At 45.9% G+C, this 27,969-nt stretch overlaps 1 protein-coding gene across 1 annotated transcript; it reads left to right on the top strand.

Moving 5' to 3' along the window:
• Positions 1–12,281: 12,281 nt before the first annotated feature.
• On the top strand, positions 12,282–24,272 carry LOC130083615 (uncharacterized). The gene is made up of 6 exons (XM_056248732.1): positions 12,282–12,443; positions 13,838–14,003; positions 14,213–14,269; positions 14,346–14,407; positions 23,610–23,675; positions 24,153–24,272. The coding sequence occupies exons 1-6, from the start codon at positions 12,306–12,308 to the stop codon at positions 24,270–24,272; spliced, it is 609 nt and encodes a 202-aa protein (XP_056104707.1). The 5' UTR covers positions 12,282–12,305.
• Positions 24,273–27,969: the final 3,697 nt, after the last annotated feature.

Genomic DNA, 27,969 nt, shown 5'->3' with positions numbered 1-27,969 from the left:
GGTAAGTTGTAAATACACATTTCACTTTTGAGTCACATTATTGACCTGCTAACCAGCTAGCAAGCTGCATTTTCCCGCTTATATTCAGCTACTTTACAAGATAATGTGTTTATTCAGAGGACGTCTGCAGAAAAAAATGAAAAAGCCTCAGAGACACGTACCTGAAGGAGAAGAGGAAGGAGACGGACAAGAGGAGTGGGTCAGCAGCAGGGTCGGGGAAGAGATGGAAGTACTCTCAGATCTTGGGATTCCTCAACCCCTTCGTCACCCCACGGGAGACTAGCGGTAACATGGAGGGGGTCGAGGCCCGGATCAGAGAGGACAACCACCTCGAGGACCGGGGACACCCTGGAGAAACAGCATGGGAGACGGAGACAGGTGTGTTTCCAATGAAGCCACATACAAGGCATATATGCTGTCATTGTTTACAGATGAAGAAATGTAATCTCTCTATGACTATTGTTACCAACGTATTATATTAACATTTAATGTAGTCTTGACAGAGGAAAGTGATCAGAGGGGCCCTGAAGAGGGTGGTCCTGCCTCTTCTCCTGTCTCCCTAGTCACTGGTCCCTCAGCCCCTGCTGCTGAACCCACAGGTGTGTGAACGCAATAGTACAAACAATATTTGAACACGTTACGTGCACAAAACATTAGTCCCCTTACTAATAATCATTGTATTTGTAAATGCAGACACAAATCCATTGCAAAGTATGCCACCAATCATCTGCATACATACTTTTAGCTACTGTTCATTTGTACATGTCTGAAGTATAACTTTTAATTACTTAATATATGTTAAAGCAAGTTCAAAACAATTTCACACTTGCATTTAAGCACTGTCTATGTCACTCACACAGACAGATATTATTCTCACAATATCTAGACAATTTTGTTGTCTCAATTAAATTGTTAACCTACACTGTGAACATGAAAATCAGGCTTCATCTTTCTGCCTTCTCATTGCACTGTGTGTTGTATTTCACAGGCCAACAGAGGCGGATGGTCCGTCGGAGGTGGAGCAGACGCTGTTGGAGCTTCTGGTGCGACCTAAATTTGTAGCAATTGGACCCCAACTCCCCCACCACCCCAACCCCAACCCCCACCCCCCACCCCCCCACCACCCCAACCCCCACCCCCACAGTAGGCTTTTAAAAAATGATGCAGCAGGAAACACAGAATGCCCTTCTTCCTCTTCTCCTATGTCGTTCCCTGTGGCTTCCACCTTCCAAGCGTGGTCCTTTTTATTCCTGTCTTTATGTAAATAGTTTGTACATATTGTTCATTTTTTTCTGTTCATATTGTTATTTTATATGTTTGGCCTCAATAATTTATTTTATATGTTTGGCCTCAAAAAATTATTTTGTAATATGACTAAATGCCTGGTGTGGTTCTAATGCACAACAAAGCAAATCTGTCTATGTAAATATGTCTAAATACCACTTCAGATGGAGCTTATGTGTGCTGATCACGAGAAAACATTTATATTTAGGGCCCGAGCACCGATGGTGAGAGGACCCTCTTGGAATTGCTCTGATTATTTTCTGATTGTTACCCGTTTATTCCCCAAACTTTACATATTGTTCCCTTATTCCTACACATACGTTCTTTATAGTACATTATAATTACTGAAATGCACACTGTAAATTTGTTTTACTTATGGAGTACTTTGCAGGATGTATCTAAAGAAATACCATTTTGTTAAATGCTTTAAATTTACCCCAGCTCAACTATTTTACATCTCCCTATAGTGATTAAACAAGTTATTTTAAAAACTGAGGTTGATTTTATAAATGTTGTGATGTTCAAAAGGATACCAGGAATGATCCACGGTTTTGGAAAACACTGCTCTACATCAGTTAGTGTGGACTGATTTGACCTTACCAAATCAAATAATAAACTTACATTAAACAATCAGTCATCAGTCTGTCTCTGTTTTATATTGTTGACATCAATGGACAGCATGCATTTAAACATTTATTTCACGTCTTTACTTGTATGTGTTTTTGTAGGCTAAATTTCTATGCACCTTTTAGCCTGTAGCCAGGACTTTTCTTTTGGTGTGTTGCTGTGACGTCATAAGGCTGTGTCTGTTGTGAATCTGCTGAAGAAAGGTTTGTTTTTAAGCATTTCAAGTTTTCAAATAGATATAGTCTATTCATACAATTGTATTGGTTTCACAAGCAGTGTAAATGTATTATTTAATGTAATATTATAATGCTTTATATGAAACTTTTATGAGCGTTATTTCTGTGAGTAAACACCATGGTAAACACACACGAGTTTCGCGCTCTTTATCGTGAATCAGTTTAAACACGAATTCGGTCTCTGGTAAAAGTTGTGATGGAGAAACTCAGAGTCAATTGAACCAAATGCATATAAAAATGGTTTACGGAGTGTTTCGCAGCTCTTGAAGAGATTTCATGATCCTGCAATACCAGAGGCTGCAGTTGCAGGACCGCATTTCTAGGACACTAACTTAGTTGGGTTTTTTTACTAGCAGTTTTATAGCACTTACTGTTCAATTCTGTATTTGTGTTATTATTTATCAGCAATGATTTACTGGTTTAATTTAATATATTTTCTCCTAACCGCTGGGAAACCTCTTGGTCTATTTAACCTAATTTGTTTCATTATATGAGCCCATATATTCTGTTTTGAAAGTGTCCCTATTATGTTTTTTTGAACATTCCCTTTCATGCAGTGTAATAGAGCTGCTTGTGAATGTAAATCTTCTGCAAATTTGTCTGAGTGAGATTTGTGTTTCATTAGGCGCATATGTGCTTCTCATCTTGTGTGTGACCGACTTAAATTGCAGTAAAAGTAAAACAAAATAATATGGAAACACCAGTTTACAACATTAAAAGCAAGTTTCTGCACAACTGAAATAACTACTCTGGAAGGCTCGCACATTTAATTCACATTCATTAAAAATAAAGATCAAAGTATACTTTGGTATTAGGTGTACGCGAGGGTACAGTAATGTATTATTTTATCAATTTGTATTTTTTTGTGTAATTAGTTGATTTAAGTGCATTAACTCTCTCTGACTGACTCCCTCACCAGTGCGCTGATCTACTGAACTACAGCTGATTGAGACACACAGAGATTTACTGTGGATTTATTTCTCTTTCTGTTAATTATTCTCATCTTAAACATGACAAATTGTCCAAACACACAGGAAAACTCCTGGAGAAACATCTGAGATCCACGTGACGCTATTATAAAGATGGCGTTGGTTAAACAGGAGAGTGAAGAGATAAAGATTGCAGAAGTGTCCAGCGTGAAACATGAAGATACTGAGGAACAAACAGGTTAGTTTCATTCGGTCCTTATTAAAATGATTTACAGAAATGAATGATATTTCTGAGGAATATCATATGAGTGTCCTAATTAAAGCGGTTTTATTTGACATGGAGCGGGTCTTCTCATGTGGACAGACATGTTTGTTGAGATCACATGACCAGACTAATGCTAATGCTGCTTCAAGAGCATCTGAGAAACTCCCACTTCCATGTTGGACACTCGTTATTACGACATGTAGCTCATTGAATTAGGAAAATAATATGGAAGTAGCCTAAACAATACAACTATTCTGTGTAACATTAAACACCATAACTTGTATCTAACAATAATATTTATTTGCATAAATAAAACCTTTAAAGGGAAGACAACACACATTCAGTGGCAGGCTATCTAGTCATCCAGGCCACTGTTAACTGCCCATCCTCGAAGTGCCATCCACAAGTGAAAAAAATGACAAAGAAGTCAATGTGGCGAGACAGTCTGAGTCTTTATTAACTACAGACATCTGCGCCCCCGGTACTAAAAGGCTGTAAAGCTATACGGACGGATGATGGGCGTGCCGGTATCCTCCATGCGGTGGATCCACTGGAGGGGCGCGTGGTCCGAACAGAGAGTGAGCCTCCATCCCAGGGGGTAATAACAGCGGCTGAGGACGGCCAAACTCTCTTTCAACGGCTCCTCTCGAGACAGGACCGCTCCAAGCCCCCTATCCGATGCCTCATTCTGCAACAAAAAAGGGATATCATAGTTAGGAGAGTTTAAGAGCGGCCCTCCACACAGGGCAGGCTTTACTGCGGTTAGGACCTGTGGCACAGCTCCGTCCACTGGACCTTTCTAGTGCGGTCTGTCAGCGGGCTGGCGAGCTCCGGATAATTAGGATTAACCCTCCAATAATACCCCGCCAGCCACGGGAACTGTCTCGCCTTCCTTTGGGTCGTGGGACTTGGTCAGGCTGTGATCGCAGCAGTGTTGTCAGTGTTGCCTACTGAGAGCCCAGATACTGGACTTCCACACGCCCAATCGCACACTTCTGCGGGTTCGTCGTGAGTCCAGCCCGCCATAGCGATCGATGCTCCAGGTGCTGCTGGCGTACGCAGAAGGGGGCCAGAGGATCTCGTCCATTACCCCTTTTCCACCAGCAAGAACCAGGTGCTAGTTCAGAGCCAGTGCTATTGCCGGTTCGGAGTTGGTTCGACTGACGAGCTTTCTAAGAACCGGTTTGCCTTTCCACAGGCCAGAGAGCCACAACAGAGCCAGATCTTACGTCTCTGCATACGTCTCATGTTGCCCAGCAACGCTAGTGCGGTAGCGCCAAACACAAACACACTAGGCTTGTTCGAGATGCATCGGCTTCTCGCAGACCGATTGGCGCATGACTTCAAAGCACGGCAAAAGCGATCGAAGAGCACAAGGAGTCATATGCTCTCCACACACTCCCGCAGCTCCGATCGGTCCGCGCCGCTCCGATGCATGTCCAACAAGCCTTCTATCGACAATGGCGGTCGTTGCGTTACTATTGATGCTCATGGCTTTGCGAACCTAACGTACATCGGCATCCCAACACGGAGAATACAACGCGTTCGTGCAGCTTCGCTGCTATTAGCTCGATTAGCTGCTATTTAAAAAATGGCGGTCACAAGTTTCTGTTCGTGGTCACGGTAACCCCGCCCCCAGCCGCTGACGTAAGCGGTTCTTACTTCTAGACCAGCAATGATTTGGTGCTACTTAAGAACCACTTTTACTGGTTCGGAGCTGGTGCTTTGGTGGTCGAAAAACAAAGAACCCATTTGAAACTAGGCTCTGGCTCCGAACCAGCACCAGCTCTGCCTTGGTGGAAAAGGGGTCCATGAGACGCTGGAAGGTAGCAGGAGCCCCGGACAACCCCAGAGGAAGAGTAATACATGTGTGTAATCCGAACGGCGTAGTGAAGGCTGTTTTTGCTTAGTCCATACAACATGGAACAAGCATATACTATTATTTAAGTATTTTACATTTCAGTTCATTACTAATTGATTTATGATTCATATCGTATTTCAGATCATATTTTCCAGAAATATGCAATTTTGGAGATTAATAAATAAGTACTGCAAATGTAATCATAATAAAAATTATATTATACACATTAACATTTTCAATAAAATAGTTGTAATGGTTATTTCAAATAAAGTCATAGTTTTTAATACAATAATGGTATAATGTATAATAGAATGGAATGTAATGTTTCCACACACACGTGTGTGTGTGTGTGTGTGTGTATAATAATACATTGTGTGTTTTTTCTCTGATTCCTACATGCAGGTGCGAAGCCAGGAACAGAACAAATACACAGGGCTAGAGGACAGACATCAAAGGTAATCTGATGTGTTTTTACTGGTTTAGTGTAAGGTCACATCATGCATCCATTATATATATATATTGTGTGTGTGTGTTCGCATGGCTATCTTTGTGAGGACCAGTGTGAGTTTTTAACCTGTGGAGTGAGGACCTTTAGGCCGGTCTTCGCTTTGTTTTCACTGCAATGGCCTCCATTGGCTATTTAAAGGCTTCTCTCAATGTTGATGAGAAAAAAGAGTGTGTATGACCCTCTGCATACACACACGGTTTGCTCTCTATCGCCCCCTATTGTCTTTCCATGTTCACTGCGCCGCGTATATAGTCAAAGCAAAATCTCAGGAACGCCTTGAGGGAATTTCTTAAAATTTGTTACAAATGTTCACTTGGAATCAAGGATGAACTGAACAGAATTTGGAGACCAAAGGTCAAGGTCACTGTGACCTCTCAAGACATGACTTTGACTGTAATTCAACTTGTGAACACAATAACTCAGGAACGGCTTACAGGAATTTCTTCACATTTGGCACAAATGTTCACATAGATGCAAAGATAAAGTGATTAGATTTTGTTGGTCGAAGGTCAAGGTCACTATAACTTCCCATTCTTGTAAATGTGGTATATCAGCAACATTGGAAAGATTTTCATTTAATCTGGACAAATGTCCAACTAGACTAAAAAGATTAGAATTTGTGGTCAAAGGCCAAAGGTGACCTCACAAAAAACTTTTTGGGCCATAACTCAAGAATTTATTTGATAATTATGACTAAATTTCACAAAAGGTCAAAGGTCAATTTCACAGTGACATCATAATGTTCTGCAAAAACATACTTACTGTTTTCTTTGATTAGCCTACCCTTTAAAAATGATTAAATATAAACCATATATAACTACAAGAGTTAACCATAGATATTATTTAGATAATATTTCATGGTTACTACTAAAACCAAGTTACCTTGGATACTACAGTAATGATGTAGTAAAACCATGGTTAATCATTATTATAGTTGTGTTTACTATAGTGATGGTTACAATATTACTGCAGTAAATCCATGGTACATTTTCATAAAGGTATGATTTATTAACAAGGATTACAGAACATTATCAATTATTTTCATTATCAAGAATTTAAACAAACCTCTTAAAATTGTCATACAAGACTATTATAATACAATTCAAATCTAGGTTTGTTATAATTAATTCGAGATAATGTTTCATTACCTCAGCTGCTCCCTATTTAAACGAGCACTATGACTTGTTTTGACTAATGGCATGATAATTTTGCAAACCTGATGGGTACCTTGGTTTTGGAGTTCCTCAGTTTTTATTGTTGGTCCTATCTTTAGTCACTTTTGTCCAATAACTTTTACCAGGGTAAACCTGCTGGACATGTAGCCTGACTGCGCCAGACTTCGTACTTCCGCTCTATTTCAGTTCGCTTCTGTACTCATGTATTATTTTGACCTTTAATTCAAACCTGTCAGATGTCCTAGAATAGCCATTAGCCAACCCTTTTAATGATGTGCACAATTGTGTGATTATTTTTTTGGTTAATGTTTTGTTCTCTGCACTTGGTAACAAAATTGAAGGAAGGCTTATATAAAAGCCATTCTCATCCGGAGATCAGCAAAGTGGTGAGTTCACTGAATGAGAAAAAAATCTGGGTTTCTCTGGGTATGGGCGATTATAGCCATAAGCCACGCCCATTTTGGTGGACTATGACGTGCCAGGGCGGGAAGTGCCCTGATTGGTTCAAGCGTCTGAGCCGCCTCGCCATAGGTTCGTGTAGTTGCCGCAGCACAGCCAATGACTGCGCTAGATGCTCATCCGTGTCTGCTGTGCAGCTTCACTGCGTTATTAAAAATTTGGCTTCAATATTCTCGAGAAAAGGAGTTTTCCCATAGCGTAAGCTAGCCTGCAATACGAGAGATCTCTCGAAAGGGAACACACATTGAATTGAGAAGCGTCATAGCACTTGTATATTGTTGTCCTACTTTTAGTTTAACTGCTTTTATTGTTCTCATTTGTAAGTCACTTTGGATAAAAGCGTCTGCTATATGAAGAAATGTAATTAATATAAAAGGCATTAGGTGTCGCACCGCAGCTCCTTCAGCTGTTTATGAAAAGTCAAAAAAGCAACATGACTATGTTAAATGTTCTGAGTGAAACGAGCCATTATCCCCCGATGTGATTCCGCGTGTATGTCAACGCCGAAACGAACCATTATCCCCCGATGTGATTCCGCGTGTATGTCAACGCCGAAACGAACCATTATCCCCCGATGTGATTCCGCGTGTATGTCAACGCCGAAACGAACGGTGATTCCGCGTGTATGTCAACGCCGAAACGAACCATTATCCACCGATGTGATTCCGCGTGTATGTCAACGCCGAAACGAACCATTATCCCCCGATGTGATTCCGCGTGTATGTCAACGCCGAAACGAACCATTATCCCCCGATGTGATTCCACGTGTATGTCAACGGCGAAACGAACCATTATCCCCCGATGTGATTCCACGTGTATGTCAACGGCGAAACGAACCATTATCCCCCGATGTGATTCCACGTGTATGTCAACGGCGAAACGAACCATTATCCCCCGATGTGATTCCGCGTGTATGTCAACGGCGAAACGAACCATTATCCCCCGATGTGATTCCGCGTGTATGTCAACGGCGAAACGAACCATTATCCCCCGATGTGATTCCGCGTGTATGTCAACGGCGAAACGAACCATTATCCCCCGATGTGATTCCGCGTGTATGTCAACGCCGAAACGAACGGTGATTCCGCGTGTATGTCAACGCCGAAACGAACCATTATCCCCCGATGTGATTCCGCGTGTATGTCAACGGCGAAACGAACCGTGATTCCGCGTGTATGTCAACGGCGAAACGAACCATTATCCCCCGATGTGATTCCGCGTGTATGTCAACGCCGAAACGAACGGTGATTCCGCGTGTATGTCAACGCCGAAACGAACCATTATCCCCCGATGTGATTCCGCGTGTATGTCAACGGCGAAACGAACCGTGATTCCGCGTGTATGTCAACGGCGAAACGAACCATTATCCCCCGATGTGATTCCGCGTGTATGTCAACGGCGAAACGAACCATTATCCCCCGATGTGATTCCGCGTGTATGTCAACGCCGAAACGAACGGTGATTCCGCGTGTATGTCAACGCCGAAACGAACCATTATCCCCCGATGTGATTCCGCGTGTATGTCAACGGCGAAACGAACCGTGATTCCGCGTGTATGTCAACGGCGAAACAAACCATTATCCCCCGATGTGATTCCGCGTGTATGTCAACGGCGAAACGAACCATTATCCCCCGACGTGATTCCGCGTGTATGTCAATGCCGAAACGAACCATTATCCCCCGATGTGATTCCATGTGTATGTCAACGGCGAAACGAACCATTATCCCCCGATGTGATTCCGCGTGTATGTCAACGGCGAAACGAACCATTATCCCCCGACGTGATTCCGCGTGTATGTCAATGCCGAAACGAACCATTATCCCCCGATGTGATTCCGCGTGTATGTCAACGGCGAAACGAACCATTATCCCCCGACGTGATTCCGCGTGTATGTCAATGCCGAAACGAACCATTATCCCCCGACGTGATTCCGCGTGTATGTCAACGGCGAAACGAACCATTATCCCCCGACGTGATTCCGCGTGTATGTCAATGCCGAAACGAACCATTATCCCCCGATGTGATTCCATGTGTATGTCAACGCCGAAACGAACCATTATCCCCCGATGTGATTCCATGTGTATGTCAACGGCGAAACGAACCATTATCCCCCGATGTGATTCCGCGTGTATGTCAACGGCGAAACGAACCATTATCCCCCGACGTGATTCCGCGTGTATGTCAACGGCGAAACGAACCATTATCCCCCGATGTGATTCCGCGTGTATGTCAACGGCGAAACAAACCATTATCCCCCGATGTGATTCCGCGTGTATGTCAACGGCGAAACGAACCATTATCCCCCGACGTGATTCCGCGTGTATGTCAATGCCGAAACGAACCATTATCCCCCGATGTGATTCCATGTGTATGTCAACGGCGAAACGAACCATTATCCCCCGACGTGATGCCGCGTGTATGTCAACGGCGAAACGAACCATTATCCCCCGATGTGATTCCACGTGTATGTCAACGGCGAAACGAACCATTATCCCCCGATGTGATTCCGCGTGTATGTCAACGGCGAAACGAACCATTATCCCCCGATGTGATTCCGCGTGTATGTCAACGGCGAAACGAACCATTATCCCCCGACGTGATTCCGCGTGTATGTCAATGCCGAAACGAACCATTATCCCCCGATGTGATTCCGCGTGTATGTCAACGGCGAAACGAACCATTATCCCCCGACGTGATTCCGCGTGTATGTCAATGCCGAAACGAACCATTATCCCCCGACGTGATTCCGCGTGTATGTCAACGGCGAAACGAACCATTATCCCCCGACGTGATTCCGCGTGTATGTCAATGCCGAAACGAACCATTATCCCCCGATGTGATTCCATGTGTATGTCAACGCCGAAACGAACCATTATCCCCCGATGTGATTCCATGTGTATGTCAACGGCGAAACGAACCATTATCCCCCGATGTGATTCCGCGTGTATGTCAACGGCGAAACGAACCATTATCCCCCGACGTGATTCCGCGTGTATGTCAACGGCGAAACGAACCATTATCCCCCGATGTGATTCCGCGTGTATGTCAACGGCGAAACAAACCATTATCCCCCGATGTGATTCCGCGTGTATGTCAACGGCGAAACGAACCATTATCCCCCGACGTGATTCCGCGTGTATGTCAATGCCGAAACGAACCATTATCCCCCGATGTGATTCCATGTGTATGTCAACGGCGAAACGAACCATTATCCCCCGACGTGATGCCGCGTGTATGTCAACGGCGAAACGAACCATTATCCCCCGATGTGATTCCACGTGTATGTCAACGGCGAAACGAACCATTATCCCCCGATGTGATTCCGCGTGTATGTCAACGGCGAAACGAACCATTATCCCCCGATGTGATTCCACGTGTATGTCAACGGCGAAACGAACCATGATGCCGCGTGTATGTCAACGCCGAAACGAACCATTATCCCCCGATGTGATTCCGCGTGTATGTCAACGCCGAAACGAACCATTATCCACCGATGTGATTCCTTCCTACGTCTACGCAGTTCACCGGATGTGATTCCTTCCTCAAATCGGATAAGCAGGTGTGGTAAGGTGAGGTACTGGATTTGCTAAATGCAAAAGTACTTTTTTTGGCATGCTTTATTGCATCAGCTCGAATATTACATTCAGAAACCAATGTCTATGCTATGACTGTCTTACGTGGTGGTCTATAAACGCGGATTTAAAACGCTGTTAAGCTACGATAGCAAGTTCTGGTCAGACAGGCATTTGCAATCGAACCCAATCTGTGTTAAGAATGGGGTAGGCTAGTCCAAATTGAGGATGTTTTTATAGGTAGATGCCTACAAATGTTATTCTGTGTACCCATTTAGTGTTAGTGTTACACACATTCTGCTTCCATTAATATTCTGATTCTACTGGTTGCAGAAAGTCATGCGTCACCCTTGTTAAAATTTCTGCTGCCACATGTGTAGATCTTAAGTGTAGAAAGTAACACATATAATGTGACAAATATGCAAATAAATGTGGAATTAAGTTATTAATAAGATCTATAAAGTCAATAATTTAACATGTAACTCTTTTTAGTTGACGTTGGGTTGCATTCTATTGTGACATCAACTAAAAAAGATCTTACAGGGAAGATATTTTGAAATGAGGCTGTGCTTAACTAATGCTAACAAAATGATTTGAGATATTATCAATGATCATGATTACTGCGCCACAGCTGTGATTTACTAGTTCTAGGCCTATTGCAAATGCTCCTAGCTTATACCTCACTATTTGATAACATATCATAACTAGAAATCCATAGAGACTCTTAATGGAAAATGTAATGTTTTCTGTTAGCAGCATTGACAAATACCCTGGACTGGCAACTCAAGTGCTGCCACTTGTGTTTGAGAGACCATAGTTCAGGTTGATTACAATCATAAAATCAAATACTTTTTATATGACCCTGCCCTAGTAGAGACTAGGGGTATTGAAATTAATCAAATACTCGATGCATCGAATCGTGGACATGGACGCTGCTGCATCAATAATCCACCGGGCCATAATCTATTATTTCTGTTTACAATTAAATGTATGCCTAACAACATTTCTCTTTACATATTCTGTTAAGTTTTGCACATTCAGGAAGTGCCATGTGCTTAGTGCTGTAGTTTTATGTTTCCATTGTATTTTGTATTAGAGCACTGCAGAATGTTTTGTTTTTGAAGCTTGAACAGCTATGAATTAAATATCCTACATGACTTTAATAGAAAAATTTATTTGACGCATCGTGATGCATCGAGATATCGAATCGCTGACATGATAATCGTAATAGAATCGGTAGATCAGTGAAGATTCACACCTCTAGTAGAGACCTATACAGGCAATCAAAGATGTTCAATATGTCTATGACGTTAGCATACTCAATATCTGCAGAATTATTGGGCAATCACTAAATTAATCATTTTTATTAATCTGTTCTTTTTCAGAAAATGGCTCAGAGAAACACGCCGGCCAAAACAAGGTCGCAGAAGCGCCTCAACTCCTTTAAGAAGAAGAGTGCCGAGTGGGCAAAGGGGATGAGGCGCAACAGAAATGTCAGCCATTTTCTAGATGACATTGAGGTCACAGTAAGTAACTGTTTTTCTTGAGGATACATGCATGACACATATCCCTGCGTTCTGAGAAAATCAGCACCAACATCTTGAGAACAACATGAGACGGTTTCTATTTTCTCTTTTTCATTTTTTACCTTTTCTTTTTGTCCTTTAATTTTTTTTTTTTATGTTATCGTCGTTATGTCATCGTCAAACATGCTCTATGAATGAAAGGGTAGTCACCACCAATGTAAAGGGAGTGCTTGAGAGGGCAGAGATTAAAAAAAAAAAAAAAAAACATTGGGACACCATTTTTGTCTTTTTGTTGTTTTTCCAGAGTGCGACATACATCCCTTTGCCGATTTTTTCGAGGCATGGAAATTGTGACAGCTCATTTGTGACAAAGAAATTTCTTTTGGGATTAAAAAAGTATTTCTTATCTTATCTCCTAAATTTCCTGGAAGTCTTTAGTCAAGCTTTTATGGCTTTTACACGAAACTCTGACCCACAATCAGAATGTAACTAGAGAAATCGAGAGTCATCAGACAAGGCAACATTTGGCCAATCTTTTATTGACCAATTTTGCTGAGCCTATGCAAATTTTAACCTCGGTGTCCTTTTTTAAGCTTGCAGGAGTGACATCTAGTACGATCTACTGTTGTAGTGGCTGATCTTCTTCAATGTAGATGTGTTGTACATTCAGAGATGCTTTTTAGCACACCTAGGCTATAACAAGTGGTTATTTGAGTAACTGTTGGCTTGCTATCAGCTCAAACTAGACTGCCCATTCACCCCTGACCCCCAGCATCAGTGGGCCATTTTTTCCCCTGAGAACTGTTCCTTGCCAGATATTACTCATTGTCAAAGTGTAATGCCAAAGGTATATACATAATAAAAAAGACAAATCCCCCTCTCCCGCTGTTGAAACCTCATTTGTACGTAATGAACAAGACAAAAGTATTCCATGTTCTCTGGTCTTTCCTGGCTTTGGTCTCAAGAAGTGTCCCAGTGCCTGTTGCTGATTCTGTGGTCCTGTTCCGTGAGAAACGATAGGCTTGAGTGCAAGTGACATCCTTCTAGTCAGTGTGCTATATTGCTTAACAGTACGGTATATTAGTAAATAATGTGTGATTGGACTGCAGGCATATCCTCATAATTTACAAGGTCAAGTTCTAATTTATTTACATATTCTAATTGTCTAAATATTTCTGTCATATATTTATACTGCATCATAACTTCAACTATTGTAAAACCAATATGTCATGTTTGAGGTTGGTAAAATGTATTTTTATGGCTTTGAACCAGGTATATCCCTTACCAACCCCAGTGTCACTAATGGCATATTTCTTAATGATAAGTATTTTCAGACTACTCGCGTAGATTTTTCATCTATGACATGACAAAGAATGATTCTTCACCTCTTTCAGATGGAGAAAATGAAGGCCCTTGGACTCAGACCCCTTTTATTTTATGGGGTCTATAATGATAAAATGTCAAGATACGACACAAAGGTCATCAGCCCGTACAGCATGTCAAACGAGACAGAAGTAATGCTGAAAAAAATGAACATGCTGTACAATGTTCTTTTACAAGGTATGGTTTGCTTGCCAACATTTATTTGACTTCACACTATATCTGACTAAACTACCACATAATACATGCACACTGAGGTCGAATAAGCAGTTTTTGAGCAATTGATCTTTGGTGCTGATATAATGCAAGCTCATGGATATGGATAGCTTATTGTTGAGTTATAAATGTTTTTGCATAGTTAAGATTAACTTTATGTGTGACTATGATAGCATGGACTCCAGAGGATGAGGGCAGTAGGCGTGGAGAGAAGAGGAAGGGGAAGAAAGGTAACGTGCACTTTTTCAACATACTTTTTGTGAAAGGTATTGCTTGGAAATGTTGAACTTCTAATATACAACATAGGAAACCAGAGGCCTGTGTCAGGAGTGGAGAGGGCTTCTGCACCTCTGAGTGGAGAGGAGGAGGCTGCTGCACCTCTGAGTGGAGAGGAGGAGGCTTGCTGCACCTCTGAGTGGAGAGGAGGAGGCTTCTGAACCTCTGAGTGGAGAGGAGGAGGCTGCTGCACCTCTTGAGTGGAGAGGAGGAGGCTTCTGCACCTCTGAGTGGAGAGGAGGAGGCTGCTGCACCTCTGAGTGGAGAGGAGGAGGCTGCTGCACCTCTGAGTGGAGAGGAGGAGGCTGCTGCACCTCTTGAGTGGAGAGGAGGAGGCTTCTGCACCTCTGAGTGGAGAGGAGGAGGCTGCTGCACCTCTGAGTGGAGAGGAGGAGGCTGCTGCACCTCTGAGTGGAGAGGAGGAGGCTTCTGAACCTCTGAGTGGAGAGGAGGAGGCTTCTGCACCTCTGAGTGGAGAGGAGGGGGCTGCTGCACCTCTGAGTGGAGAGGAGGGGGCTGCTGCACCTCTGAGTGGAGAGGAGGAGGCTTCTGAACCTCTGAGTGGAGAGGAGGAGGCTTCTGCACCTCTGAGTGGAGAGGAGGAGGCTGCTGCACCTCTGAGTGGAGAGGAGGAGGCTTCTGCACCTCTGAGTGGAGAGGAGGAGGCTTCTGCACCTCTGAGTGGAGAGGAGGAGGCTGCTGCACCTCTGAGGGGAGAGGAGGAGGTTGCTGCGGCTTCTGCACCTCTGAGTGGAGAGGAGGAGGCTTCTGCACCTCTGAGTGGAGAGGAGGGGGCTGCTGCACCTCTGAGTTGAGAGGAGGAGGCTTCTGAACCTCTAAAGTGGACAGAAGGAGGAGGCTGCTGCACCTCTGAGTGGAGAGGAGGAGGCTTCTGAACCTCTGAGTGGAGAGGAGGAGGCTGCTGCACCTCTGAGTGGAGAGGAGGAGGCTTCTGCACCTCTGAGTGGAGAGGAGGAGGCTTCTGCACCTCTGAGTGGAGAGGAGGAGGCTGCTGCACCTCTGAGTGGAGAGGAGGAGGCTGCTGCACCTCTGAGGGGAGAGGAGGAGGCTGCTGCACCTCTGAGTGGAGAGGAGGAGGCTTCTGCACCTCTGAGTGGAGAGGAGGAGGCTGCTGCACCTCTGAGTGGAGAGGAGGAGGCTGCTGCACCTCTGAGGGGAGAGGAGGAGGCTGCTGCACCTCTGAGGGGAGAGGAGGAGGCTGCTGCACCTCTGATTGGAGAGGAGGAGGCTGCTGCACCTCTGAGTGGAGAGGAGGAGGCTGCTGCACCTCTGAGGGGAGAGGAGGAGGCTGCTGCACCTCTGAGTGGAGAGGAGGAGGCTTCTGAACCTCTGAGTGGAGAGGAGGAGGCTTCTGCACCTCTGAGTGGAGAGGAGGAGGCTGCTGCACCTCTGAGTGGAGAGGAGGAGGCTGCTGCACCTCTGAGTGGAGAGGAGGAGGCTGCTGCACCTCTGAGTGGAGAGGAGGAGGCTGCTGCACCTCTGAGTGGAGAGGAGGAGGCTTCTGAACCTCTGAGTGGAGAGGAGGAGGCTGCTGCACCTCTGAGTGGAGAGGAGGAGGCTGCTGCACCTCTGAGTGGAGAGGAGGAGGCTGCTGCACCTCTGAGTGGAGAGGAGGAGGCTGCTGCACCTCTGAGTGGAGAGGAGGAGGCTTCTGAACCTCTGAGTGGAGAGGAGGAGGCTTCTGCACCTCTGAGTGGAGAGGAGGAGGCTGCTGCACCTCTGAGTGGAGAGGAGAGGGCTGCTGCACCTCTGAGTGGAGAGGAGGAGGCTTCTGCACCTCTGAGGGGAGAGGAGGGGGCTTCTGCACCTCTGAGGGGAGAGGAGGAGGCTGCTGCACCTCTGAGTGGAGAGGAGGAGGCTGCTGCACCTCTGAGTGGAGAGGATAGGGCTGCTGCACCTCTGAGTGGAGAGGAGAGGGCTGCTGCACCTCTGAGTGGAGAGGAGGAGGCTGCTGCACCTCTGAGTGGAGAGGAGGAGGCTGCTGCACCTCTGAGTGGAGAGGAGGAGGCTGCTGCACCTCTGAGTGGAGAGGAGGAGGCTGCTGCACCTCTGAGTGGAGAGGAGGAGGCTGCTGCACCTCTGAGTGGAGAGGAGGAGGCTTCTGCACCTCTGAGTGGAGAGGAGGAGGCTGCTGCACCTCTGAGTGGAGAGGAGGAGGCTGCTGCACCTCTGAGTGGAGAGGAGGAGGCTGCTGCACCTCTGAGTGGAGAGGAGGAGGCTTCTGAACCTCTGAGTGGAGAGGAGGAGGCTGCTGCACCTCTGAGTGGAGAGGAGGAGGCTGCTGCACCTCTGAGTGGAGAGGAGGAGGCTTCTGAACCTCTGAGTGGAGAGGAGGAGGCTTCTGCACCTCTGAGTGGAGAGGAGGAGGCTGCTGCACCTCTGAGTGGAGAGGAGAGGGCTGCTGCACCTCTGAGTGGAGAGGAGGAGGCTTCTGCACCTCTGAGGGGAGAGGAGGGGGCTTCTGCACCTCTGAGGGGAGAGGAGGAGGCTGCTGCACCTCTGAGTGGAGAGGAGGAGGCTGCTGCACCTCTGAGTGGAGAGGAGAGGGCTGCTGCACCTCTGAGTGGAGAGGAGAGGGCTGCTGCACCTCTGAGTGGAGAGGAGGAGGCTGCTGCACCTCTGAGTGGAGAGGAGGAGGCTGCTGCACCTCTGAGTGGAGAGGAGGAGGCTGCTGCACCTCTGAGTGGAGAGGAGGAGGCTGCTGCACCTCTGAGTGGAGAGGAGGAGGCTGCTGCACCTCTGAGTGGAGAGGAGGAGGCTTCTGCACCTCTGAGTGGAGAGGAGGAGGCTGCTGCACCTCTGAGTGGAGAGGAGGAGGCTTCTGAACCTCTGAGTGGAGAGGAGGAGGCTGCTGCACCTCTGAGTGGAGAGGAGGAGGCTGCTGCACCTCTGAGTGGAGAGGAGGAGGCTTCTGAACCTCTGAGTGGAGAGGAGGAGGCTGCTGCACCTCTGAGTGGAGAGGAGGAGGCTGCTGCACCTCTGAGTGGAGAGGAGGAGGCTGCTGCACCTCTGAGTGGAGAGGAGGAGGCTTCTGCACCTCTGAGTGGAGAGGAGGAGGCTGCTGCACCTCTGAGTGGAGAGGAGGAGGCTTCTGAACCTCTGAGTGGAGAGGAGGAGGCTGCTGCACCTCTGAGTGGAGAGGAGGAGGCTGCTGCACCTCTGAGTGGAGAGGAGAGGGCTGCTGCACCTCTGAGTGGAGAGGAGGAGGCTTCTGCACCTCTGAGGGGAGAGGAGGGGGCTTCTGCACCTCTGAGGGGAGAGGAGGAGGCTGCTGCACCTCTGAGTGGAGAGGAGGAGGCTGCTGCACCTCTGAGTGGAGAGGAGCGGGCTGCTGCACCTCTGAGTGGAGAGGAGAGGGCTGCTGCACCTCTGAGTGGAGAGGAGGAGGCTGCTGCACCTCTGAGTGGAGAGGAGGAGGCTGCTGCACCTCTGAGTGGAGAGGAGGAGGCTGCTGCACCTCTGAGTGGAGAGGAGGAGGCTGCTGCACCTCTGAGTGGAGAGGAGGAGGCTTCTGCACCTCTGAGTGGAGAGGAGGAGGCTGCTGCACCTCTGAGTGGAGAGGAGGAGGCTTCTGCACCTCTGAGTGGATAGGAGGAGGCTTCTGCACCTCTGAGTGGAGAGGAGGAGGCTGCTGCACCTCTGAGGGGAGAGGAGGAGGCTGCTGCGGCTTCTGCACCTCTGAGTGGAGAGGAGGAGGCTTCTGCACCTCTGAGTGGAGAGGAGGAGGCTTCTGCACCTCTGAGTGGAGAGGAGGAGGCTGCTGCACCTCTGAGTGGAGAGGAGGAGGCTTCTGCACCTCTGAGTGGAGAGGAGGAGGCTGCTGCACCTCTGAGGGGAGAGGAGGAGGCTGCTGCACCTCTGAGTGGAGAGGAGGAGGCTTCTGCTCCTCTGAGTGGAGAGGAGGAGGCTGCTGCACCTCTGAGTGGAGAGGAGGAGGCTGCTGCACCTCTGAGGGGAGAGGAGGAGGCTGCTGCACCTCTGAGTGGAGAGGAGGAGGCTGCTGCACCTCTGAGTGGAGAGGAGGAGGCTGCTGCACCTCTGAGTGGAGAGGAGGAGGCTGCTGCACCTCTGAGTGGAGAGGAGGAGGCTTCTGAACCTCTGAGTGGAGAGGAGGAGGCTGCTGCACCTCTGAGTGGAGAGGAGGAGGCTTCTGAACCTCTGAGTGGAGAGGAGGAGGCTGCTGCACCTCTGAGTGGAGAGGAGGAGGCTTCTGCACCTCTGAGTGGAGAGGAGGAGGCTGCTGCACCTCTGAGTGGAGAGGAGGAGGCTTCTGAACCTCTGAGTGGAGAGGAGGAGGCTGCTGCACCTCTGAGTGGAGAGGAGGAGGCTTCTGAACCTCTGAGTGGAGAGGAGGAGGCTTCTGCACCTCTGAGTGGAGAGGAGGAGGCTGCTGCACCTCTGAGTGGAGAGGAGGAGGCTTCTGCACCTCTGAGTGGAGAGGAGGAGGCTGCTGCACCTCTGAGTGGAGAGGAGGAGGCTTCTGCACCTCTGAGTGGAGAGGAGGAGGCTGCTGCGGCTTCTGCACCTCTGAGTGGAGAGGAGGAGGCTGCTGCGGCTTCTGCACCTCTGAGTGGAGAGGAGGAGGCTGCTGCACCTCTGAGTGGAGAGGAGGAGGCTTCTGAACCTCTGAGTGGAGAGGAGGAGGCTGCTGCACCTCTGAGTGGAGAGGAGGAGGCTTCTGAACCTCTGAGTGGAGAGGAGGAGGCTTCTGCACCTCTGAGTGGAGAGGAGGAGGCTGCTGCACCTCTGAGTGGAGAGGAGGGGGCTTCTGCACCTCTGAGTGGAGAGGAGGAGGCTGCTGCACCTCTGAGTGGAGAGGAGGAGGCTTCTGCACCTCTGAGTGGAGAGGAGGAGGCTGCTGCACCTCTGAGTGGAGAGGAGGAGGCTGCTGCACCTCTGAGTGGAGAGGAGAGGGCTGCTGCACCTCTGAGGGGAGAGGAGGAGGCTGCTGCACCTCTGAGTGGAGAGGAGAGGGCTGCTGCACCTCTGAGGGGAGAGGAGGAGGCTGCTGCACCTCTGAGTGGAGAGGAGAGGGCTGCTGCACCTCTGAGGGGAGAGGAGAGGGCTGCTGCACCTCTGAGTGGAGAGGAGGAGGCTTCTGCACCTCTGAGGGGAGAGGAGGAGGCTGCTGCACCTCTGAGTGGAGAGGAGAGGGCTGCTGCACCTCTGAGGGGAGAGGAGGAGGCTGCTGCACCTCTGAGTGGAGAGGAGAGGGCTGCTGCACCTCTGAGGGGAGAGGAGAGGGCTGCTGCACCTCTGAGTGGAGAGGAGGAGGCTTCTGCACCTCTGAGGGGAGAGGAGGAGGCTGCTGCACCTCTGAGTGGAGAGGAGAGGGCTGCTGCACCTCTGAGTGGAGAGGAGGAGGCTGCTGCACCTCTGAGTGGAGAGGAGGAGGCTGCTGCACCTCTGAGGGGAGAGAAGAGGGCTGTAGAGCCTCCGGTTTCAGTGGTAGGAATCAGTGATTATAAGTGGGTGTTTCCCTGTTAATTTGATCTATTGCTGCGTCTCAATTTGCATACTATCCGTCCTAAATAGTATTCGAGAATAGAATTAGTACGTCCCAAATCGTAGTATGTTGAAATGAGTGTTCCAAAGATACCCGGATGATCTACTATATCCGGTCAGAATCCGAAGTGCAGATCGATGCGCACTCTAACGGCTGATATTGCCCACAACCCATCGCGCGTTGGACGAGGATTCGGTTAGAACTATAAATACGAACCACAAAAGTGTAAAAAAAACCACTACAGACATGGACACAGACGCGCGAGTCCGGCGGTTGTGTAGAGAGGTTTAGATAAAGGGGTTTGAGTGATTCATTATCAGTATCTAACCTGACGATAATGTATTTATTTAATGTTGTCTACATTATATTGCATCTGCAGCAGTATTGAACTTTTGTAAAGATACGTTAGCCATTAACTTTTAAATGCATCATTACATTCGAATTGCAAACACACGAGGAGAGTCTTCGCATGAAAGACCCACGACTGGCAGATGAACGTGCTACAACATTTTTCTCTGAAACGGTAGGGAATTAAATTAGATTGAATGGAGGATTTTAACTGACGAGATGATTGACAGGGCAGTTACGGTGACAGGATGCACGTGACAGAGCTGTCCGTTAAAGATGTAGTATGTCCCAAAGCTTGCCTACTCTTTCAGTAGCACCTCATTGCAGTACACGAGATCCAGGGGGCGGAGTTGGATCCAGATCTAAGGGGTGGGTTTAGGGATTAGGGGTGGGGTTAGGGATCAGGGGGTGGAAATGGGTAGGTTTAGGTATATGTAAGGTGGGTGGAGTTGGATCTGGATCCGTGTTCTGCAGTGAGGACCATCTCTACTCTTTTGCTACACACTCAAAAGTATGTACTTTTTCTTCACAAAAAGAGTACATACTTTTAGGGCGTAGTATAAGTAGGCGAATTGGGACGCAGCTTATGGTTTTGATTGATGCAGTTAATGTCATTAGACACGCACCTGTTGCCATTTTCTGGTGCGTTTTCAATTTCCGATTTTTCATAGAGTTTGACCTGCCTATACCAAATTTGGCCAATTATCATTGTTTTGAACTACTGTACAGCAAACACAACTGGTCACAGCAAATCACGTGAAAAATGACTGATTCAGTCAAAAGTTGAGTAATTGGTGCATGTCTAAATATCATATTGTCATGCTTACTCATAGATCCAGCAATTAAAAAAACTGTTCAAAGCCCCCCAAAAAACTGGAGAGGCTGCTGTGGTTGACAGAGGAGAGGAGTCTTCATGTCCAGTGGTAGGAATTGAAAACTGAAAGCCAGCCAACAATACTGGATGTTGGTCCAATTCTTCTGCCACAACATTTTTAAAAAGTATTAACAAACAGGTAAACACTAGGTAGAATAGTGCATTCAGTCCTATTGGTCTCATGCAATCCCACTGTCATTTTCTTGCAGATCCAGCAATTAAACATCCTGGTGAAGAAGAGGAGACAAACCTCCAGAGGTGGGTTTATTTTTCCTACATAATACTACAGGCATAATTACTGGGTGACTTAAAACATAGATACTATTGTTATTACTGTGTTATGGTGTCTAGATGGGTGTCTTTTGGCTTCTAAGCCATCTCTGGTTGGTGAACAGTGTTTATATCTTGAATATATGGTAGTCTGTTATAAACCATATTACAATACAATGTGATAGATAGATAGATAGATAGATAGATAGATAGATAGATAGATAGATAGATAGATAGATAGATAGATAGATAGATAGATAGATAGATTTATTGCAGGTGTGACTGTGCTTGTGTCTGGCACTGGCAACTTGAGCCAGCTGGATTTTAAAGTTGTTAGTGATGATAACGGAGTTCTGCAACCCAAGGGAAATGGGTTCATAGTGTAAGGGGTATACAGTCAAAGACCCAGAACCGGATATGAAGAATGAAGAATTATAATAAATTAAAGAAAAGTTTTACTGACGATAGTTTGCAGTTTCATCAGCAGAAGTCAGCTTCAAGACTCACACAGGAGTTCATAGGCCTCCTCCATTACAGTTACAAAGATCACAGCAGTTATACCCTTCACCACACACACACACAGGGCCGGCTTTGCCGACAGGCGACACAGGCGGCCGCCTGGGGCGCCATCTGCTGGACAGGGCGCAAAATTGCAGAATTAAAAAAGAAAAAAGTGAATTAAATGTATCTATGTATCGTATTATGAAAGCTGCGCACACGCTGTACACTTTTACTGTGCACTGTCCACACACTGCTTGTATTTGTCCATTTCTTTTACTAGATTATACAATCCTAAAAAACGACTGAGTCACTCTGACAGGCAGCTGTCAAACTCACGCGCGTTGCTCAGCAACCGGGAGTGGCGCGAAAACATCTGACAGCTGGTTTTAGCGCTTTAAATGCGCTTTAAACGCCCCTTGGCGGTTGTAGGCTATAAATGATCATATATTATATAATCTTTATTATGAAAAGAACACCCAAGCCATCGGGATCGGCTTTCCGAAAACGAAGGAAGGAGGAGGAAGAAAAACGGGCCCAAAGCAGAGGTATGTAGACTATATCATCAAGCTCACAGCCAGTGGTTAAATTGGGCCGGGGCTCTCCGGGGCTCAGCAAAAAGTGGGTATACCGCCGGTATGTGTAGCGGAGAGTAGGCGCCCTCATAAGATTTCATCATAGAATTATGACAGGGGACCCCCCTCCAATAATATCGCGAGCGGGCGCCGTGAGCGCTGAGCGAACAGGCACGAGTAGTGAGTTGTTGTTGAAAAAGATGGATAAAGCAAAAAGGCGGCCGGGAGCTAAAATAGAAATAGCCCATTCGTTTTGTTTTGTTTTGCTTAATCGGCGGCGCTGGGTTAGTGCTGGTGTAATGCATTGGTAAAAAACTGTGAGACACCAATGTGTCCCTGAGCAAGACACTGAACCCCTAGTTGCTCCAGAGGCGTGCGACCTCTGACATATATAGCAATTGTAAGTCGCTTTGGATAAAAGCGTCAGCTAAATGAATAAATGTAAATGTAAATGTACAACAATGCAAAGTATATGCTCTTAATCTTGCAGTTTTTCACATATCATGTAAGACTCAATTTCTCCATTTCTTTGCACAAAACTCTCCAGAAAGTGCCATTTAATGGGTTTATTTTTCAAAAAAAATTCCCGGGGGTTCATACCCCCGGATCCCCCAAGGGAGAGCCCCCCCACATAATAAATAATAAAGAAGAGGATGACCAACAACTTTTTACAGCTTAACAGTAAATAAAATGCATTATTATTATTATTATTATATCAATTTACCAAAGGAACTTTTTGCGGTAAGCTAGAGCTAACAGCAACAACATGCTGTGTTACCGCTGTTGATCTCACCACGCACAGTTCCTTGCTAGATGTTTAAATACACACAATACAGTATCTCGCAACTTTTTCCAAATAAATTTACTTTTGAATCGTGTCCAGATGCAATGAGACAACATCTGCAGCCACGACAGACATCGGTTGACGCTGCGGCGCTGTCTACACCTGCTGGACCTCACGGTGAAGAATGTAAGCCTTTTTCTGATTTGGAGTATGATTGCAGGACAGATCTTTCATGATTTCACATACAAATATGAATTTAATATTTGTATTATATCAGAAGAAAGCTATGTTACAAGTGGGTGCGTAGTGAAATTTCGACTTCATCCGACACATCGGGGAGTGAGAGTTGCCTATCACACACTGTCTAACACACAGCATGACATTTTACGGCAGTCTCTGTTTCTTGTTTACGCTGCAGCATCTGTCCAGCCATCATGCAGCAGCAGCACATTCACTGAGCTACAATCTCAGCATCAAGAACCAGGTGAGTCTTTTTCAAATTAAACGGATTATCACATCACATAAATCGATATATATGCCATCTTAATCTATCTAAATCCACACCAGACACTTGTTTTTCACACAATCAATACTAAATACTCTGAAGACACCCTAACATACACATTTGAAATTGTCTTCTTACTTAAAGATGTTATATTTCTAATAACTTCTCATTGTCAAATTATGTTGTAAATTTGCATAAAATGATGGACATTAGTTTGTGTGTTCATACTAAATTAACATTCATTGGAATTCATAATGGCATTTTCATCAATAGTTTGGCATAGTAACTACAACAAAGACATTATCGTGGGTTAAATTTTCCATGTAACCGTACTGAGTTTACTCATTATAGGACACAGTGAACACCTGAAAACCTGGGTCTTGTATTTGAAGTAAAATCATCACTATTGCATCTACAGATATTTTTAAAGTTGCTCTGTGTTTAATTTTCTCACAGAAGAAGGACCCAGCACCAGCAGACTCCAACAGCCTGAAGACACATCATCAGCTTCAAGAGATGTCTGTGAACCTGTACAAGCTGGCCCTGTGGATCCTGCTGACTGGCCACACCAGCTGACTGATGCACTGAGAACTGAATTAGTTAGTCGAGGACCTTATGAAGTAAAACCAGATTTCACATTCCCTAAAAGTGAGGATGGAAGAAGTTTCCATTACCACTATGTCCACAGGCAGTTAGTGAATGGGGAGAAAATTAAGAGAACGTGGCTGATGTATTCGCCCAAAAGGGATAGTTTATACTGTTTCTGTTGCAAGCTCTTCTCCCAGAAAGCATTTAAATTAAGTAGGGATGGGTTTCAATACTGGAAAAACTGTAGTGAGACTCTAAAAATGCATGAGAATAGTCCAGAACACACCAAGAACATGGGATTGTGGAAGGAGCTAGAGAGCCGCACAAGAACAGGCCAAACAATAGACAAAGTGGAAACGGCACTGATAAATGCAGAAAGAAGACGGTGGCGTGAAGTGCTTACCAGGTTGGTCGCCATCATCCAGTCATTGGCTGAGCGCAACATTGCTCTCACGGGGACCACTGACAAATTAAATGCACCTAACAATGGCAACTTCCTGAAGGAAGTGGAGCTCATGGCTCAGTTTGATCCTGTGCTAAAGGAGCACGTTGCCAAGGTGGAAGCAGGAGCGAACCATACATCATACCTCGGAAAAAATATCCAAAATGAAATCATTGACTGTATCGGTGAAAGGATTGTGGAGTCCATTGTGTCTGAAATCATACAGTCAAAATATTTTTCAATAATTTTAGACTGCACTCCAGATTTGAGCCACAAAGAGCAGTTGTCAGTGATTCTGAGAATTGTTTCAATTGAAGGTATTCCACAAATAAAAGAGCACTTCCTGGGATTCCTTGAGGCAGAAGAAACAACTGGAGAAGGCCTTTCAGCCCTAATTTTAGGGAGACTTCAAGAGTTACGCATCCCATTTGAAGACTGCAGGGGGCAGTCATATGATAATGGTGCAAACATGAAGGGGAAGAAGGCAGGTGTTCAAGCAAGACTACAGCAAATAAACCCCCGCGCACTCTTTGTGCCGTGCGGAGCACACACTGTTCATTTAGTTGTCTCAGATGCAGCAAAGAGCTCTGCAGATGCAACTGGCTACTTTGGCTACCTGCAAAAACTGTTCACTTTGTTTTCTGCTTCCACTAAAAGGTGGTCCATTCTCCAGAAGCACGTGAACACAACACTGAAGTCCTGGGCAGGGACACGATGGGAGAGCCGAATTAACAGTGTGGCGGCTGTAAGGTTTCAGGCTGCCAAAGTTCGAGATGCCCTCATTGAGGTGAGAGACAGCACAGCAGACTCAGTCATAAAAGTAGAAGCACAGTCTCTAGCTGAAGAAGTTGGTTCACACCGCTTCTGCATTTGCACTGTTGTCTGGTATGACATTCTAGGAAAAGTCCAGAATGTCAACAAACTGCTGCAGTCTCCAACCATGCACTTGGATGTTGCTGTGGACCTCCTGAAAAAAGCTGAGGTCTCCCTTGCCAGTTACAGAAGCACTGGTTTTGCTGATGCACAATCCTCTGCAAAAGAATTGTGTGAGGAGATGAATGTAGTTGCTGCCCTAAAGCAGAAGAGGCTCAGAGTGACCGAAAGGCAGTTTTCCTACGAGGCTCCCGATGAGCAGCTTAGTGATGCACTGAAGAGCATGGAAGTTTCTTTTTTCAATGCAGTTGTTGATGTGTGCATTTCATCTCTAAGAGAGAGAACAGAAATGATGGGTAACATTGCTAGCAAGTTTAGTGTTCTCACAAACTTCCCTGATCTCCCAGCTGATGAGCTTGTGAAGCAAGCTAAAGAACTGACCCACACCTTGACCTTTGGAGAGAAATCAGACTTAGATGCGGAAGAACTGATTGTGGAGATGCAATATTTTCCAACTTGGCCGAAACCCAAAATGACAACGCTTGAACTGCTGGTGTTTCTTGAGGAGAAAAACCTTAAGGAAGCATATCCCAATCTATGGATAGCACTGAGAATTGCCGTCACCACTCCAGTGACTGTGGCATCTGCCGAGAGAAGCTTCTCCAAACTCAAGATAATAAAAACATATTTGCGATCCACAATGTCTCAGGAACGTCTCAGTGGACTGGCATTAATAAGCATCAATCAGGAAGTGTCAAAACAAATTTCATTTGATGAAACCATACATGCCTTTGCTGCTAGGAAGTCCAGACGAGTTAAGTTTTGAATGACATTGGAAAGTGTTTGAGTTTGAGATGATCTCTTTGTGTAAATAGCCCACAATCTTTTCTAACTTTGCCAAATGAAAACACTATAAAAATGAAAACACTATAACTGCTTTTCCTTGAGGTGAGATCTTAATGCTTCTCTATTGTTTTCTACTGTATCCTTCAGGTTGTTGCTTGTAAAGAGTTGTTGTGTGAACATTTAAAATAAAAAATGAATAACTATGGAATAACTGTGGAGTTGCTTTTTCCAAGGGGGAGGGGGGAGGGCACTCTCGCCTTGGGCACCAAATAACCTAGAGCCGGCCCTGCACACACACACACACACACACACACACACAGCCAGCAGTTATACCATTTCCAAGGTCTAAGCTACGTCATTGCTTAGAGGTTGAATGACTCTCATTGGCTAAGACATAGATAAACGCCAGACGGCCAGATTGTCTAGATGGACACATTCATGACTGTGGTTGTAGTTTTTTTGTAGTATGATTTTATGGTGTACTGTTTTTGCAGTCCCATTGTACCTCTCTTATGTTTTACAGGCTCCTGCGGAGATATAAAACGATCCAGAGCTGATGAAGGTGATGGAGAGATGTGGAGGAGCAGTGGCAGTGTTGGATCCGCGACTCTTCAACCGCCTATGAATGCCTGGGACAACAATGTCCAGTTCGGTGGAGGGCCCTTTCCAGTGTTCTGCTCTAGTTTTGCTGTTAACACCTTGCACTGAGCTCCAATCACTGGTTCAACACCACACACACACACACACACACACACACACACACACACACCACACCACTCACTCACACACACTCACTCACTCACTCACTCACTCACTCACTCACTCACTCACTCACACCACTCACACACACACACCACACACACTCACTCTCACACACAGTGGGGTTTACAGTGTGCCGCTGTGGTATATCATGGCAATCACCAATGATTTTTAGCTATGCATGTATGACTCTTTAAGGATGATCTTTTACATTATCCGTGTATGACAAATCTGGTTTCAATAAAAGTGTTATTATCTCACTGTTACATTTCATTGTGTCACTTTGGACAAAGTACGATGTATAACAGTTGAGAAAGTGGAAGTAGTCAGTATTAGTACTAGCAGCAGTGGAAGTAGTAGTAGTAGTTCTTGTTGCTAGTTTTAATAGTTTTAAACACCTTCCAGGAAGTTAACGTTTGCCAATGGAGAAATACGAGAGTCTGGTAGGACCAGGCTAACCACTGCCTGGAAATCATCCTAAGGGTCTGCTCCAAAACCACCTCAGTTTGGAATACTAAAATGACAGTGTAATAATACATTTTGAGTACTCAAGCATCTGACTGTTAAATTCACTTTACAAGTTTTGTTTTATTTTTATTAGAGATCTCAATAAAGACAATGTCCACACTTTCATTGATTGATACAGTGGTGTGCACACAGAACATAGGCCCATTTTCAGACAATATTCAATCAATGTTTTCTTCCTCTGGCAAAGTTCTCACATTCCACAACTTTCAAGGAGCAGACATCTGGAGGAATCACATC

This window comes from Rhinichthys klamathensis, unplaced genomic scaffold, assembly GCF_029890125.1.
Source record: "Rhinichthys klamathensis goyatoka isolate OS25496 unplaced genomic scaffold, OSU_Roscu_1.1 h1tg000057l_1, whole genome shotgun sequence".
In the NCBI taxonomy this organism is placed as follows: Eukaryota; Metazoa; Chordata; class Actinopteri; order Cypriniformes; family Leuciscidae; genus Rhinichthys; species Rhinichthys klamathensis.
This window is presented reverse-complemented; position numbering and strand designations above follow the sequence as displayed.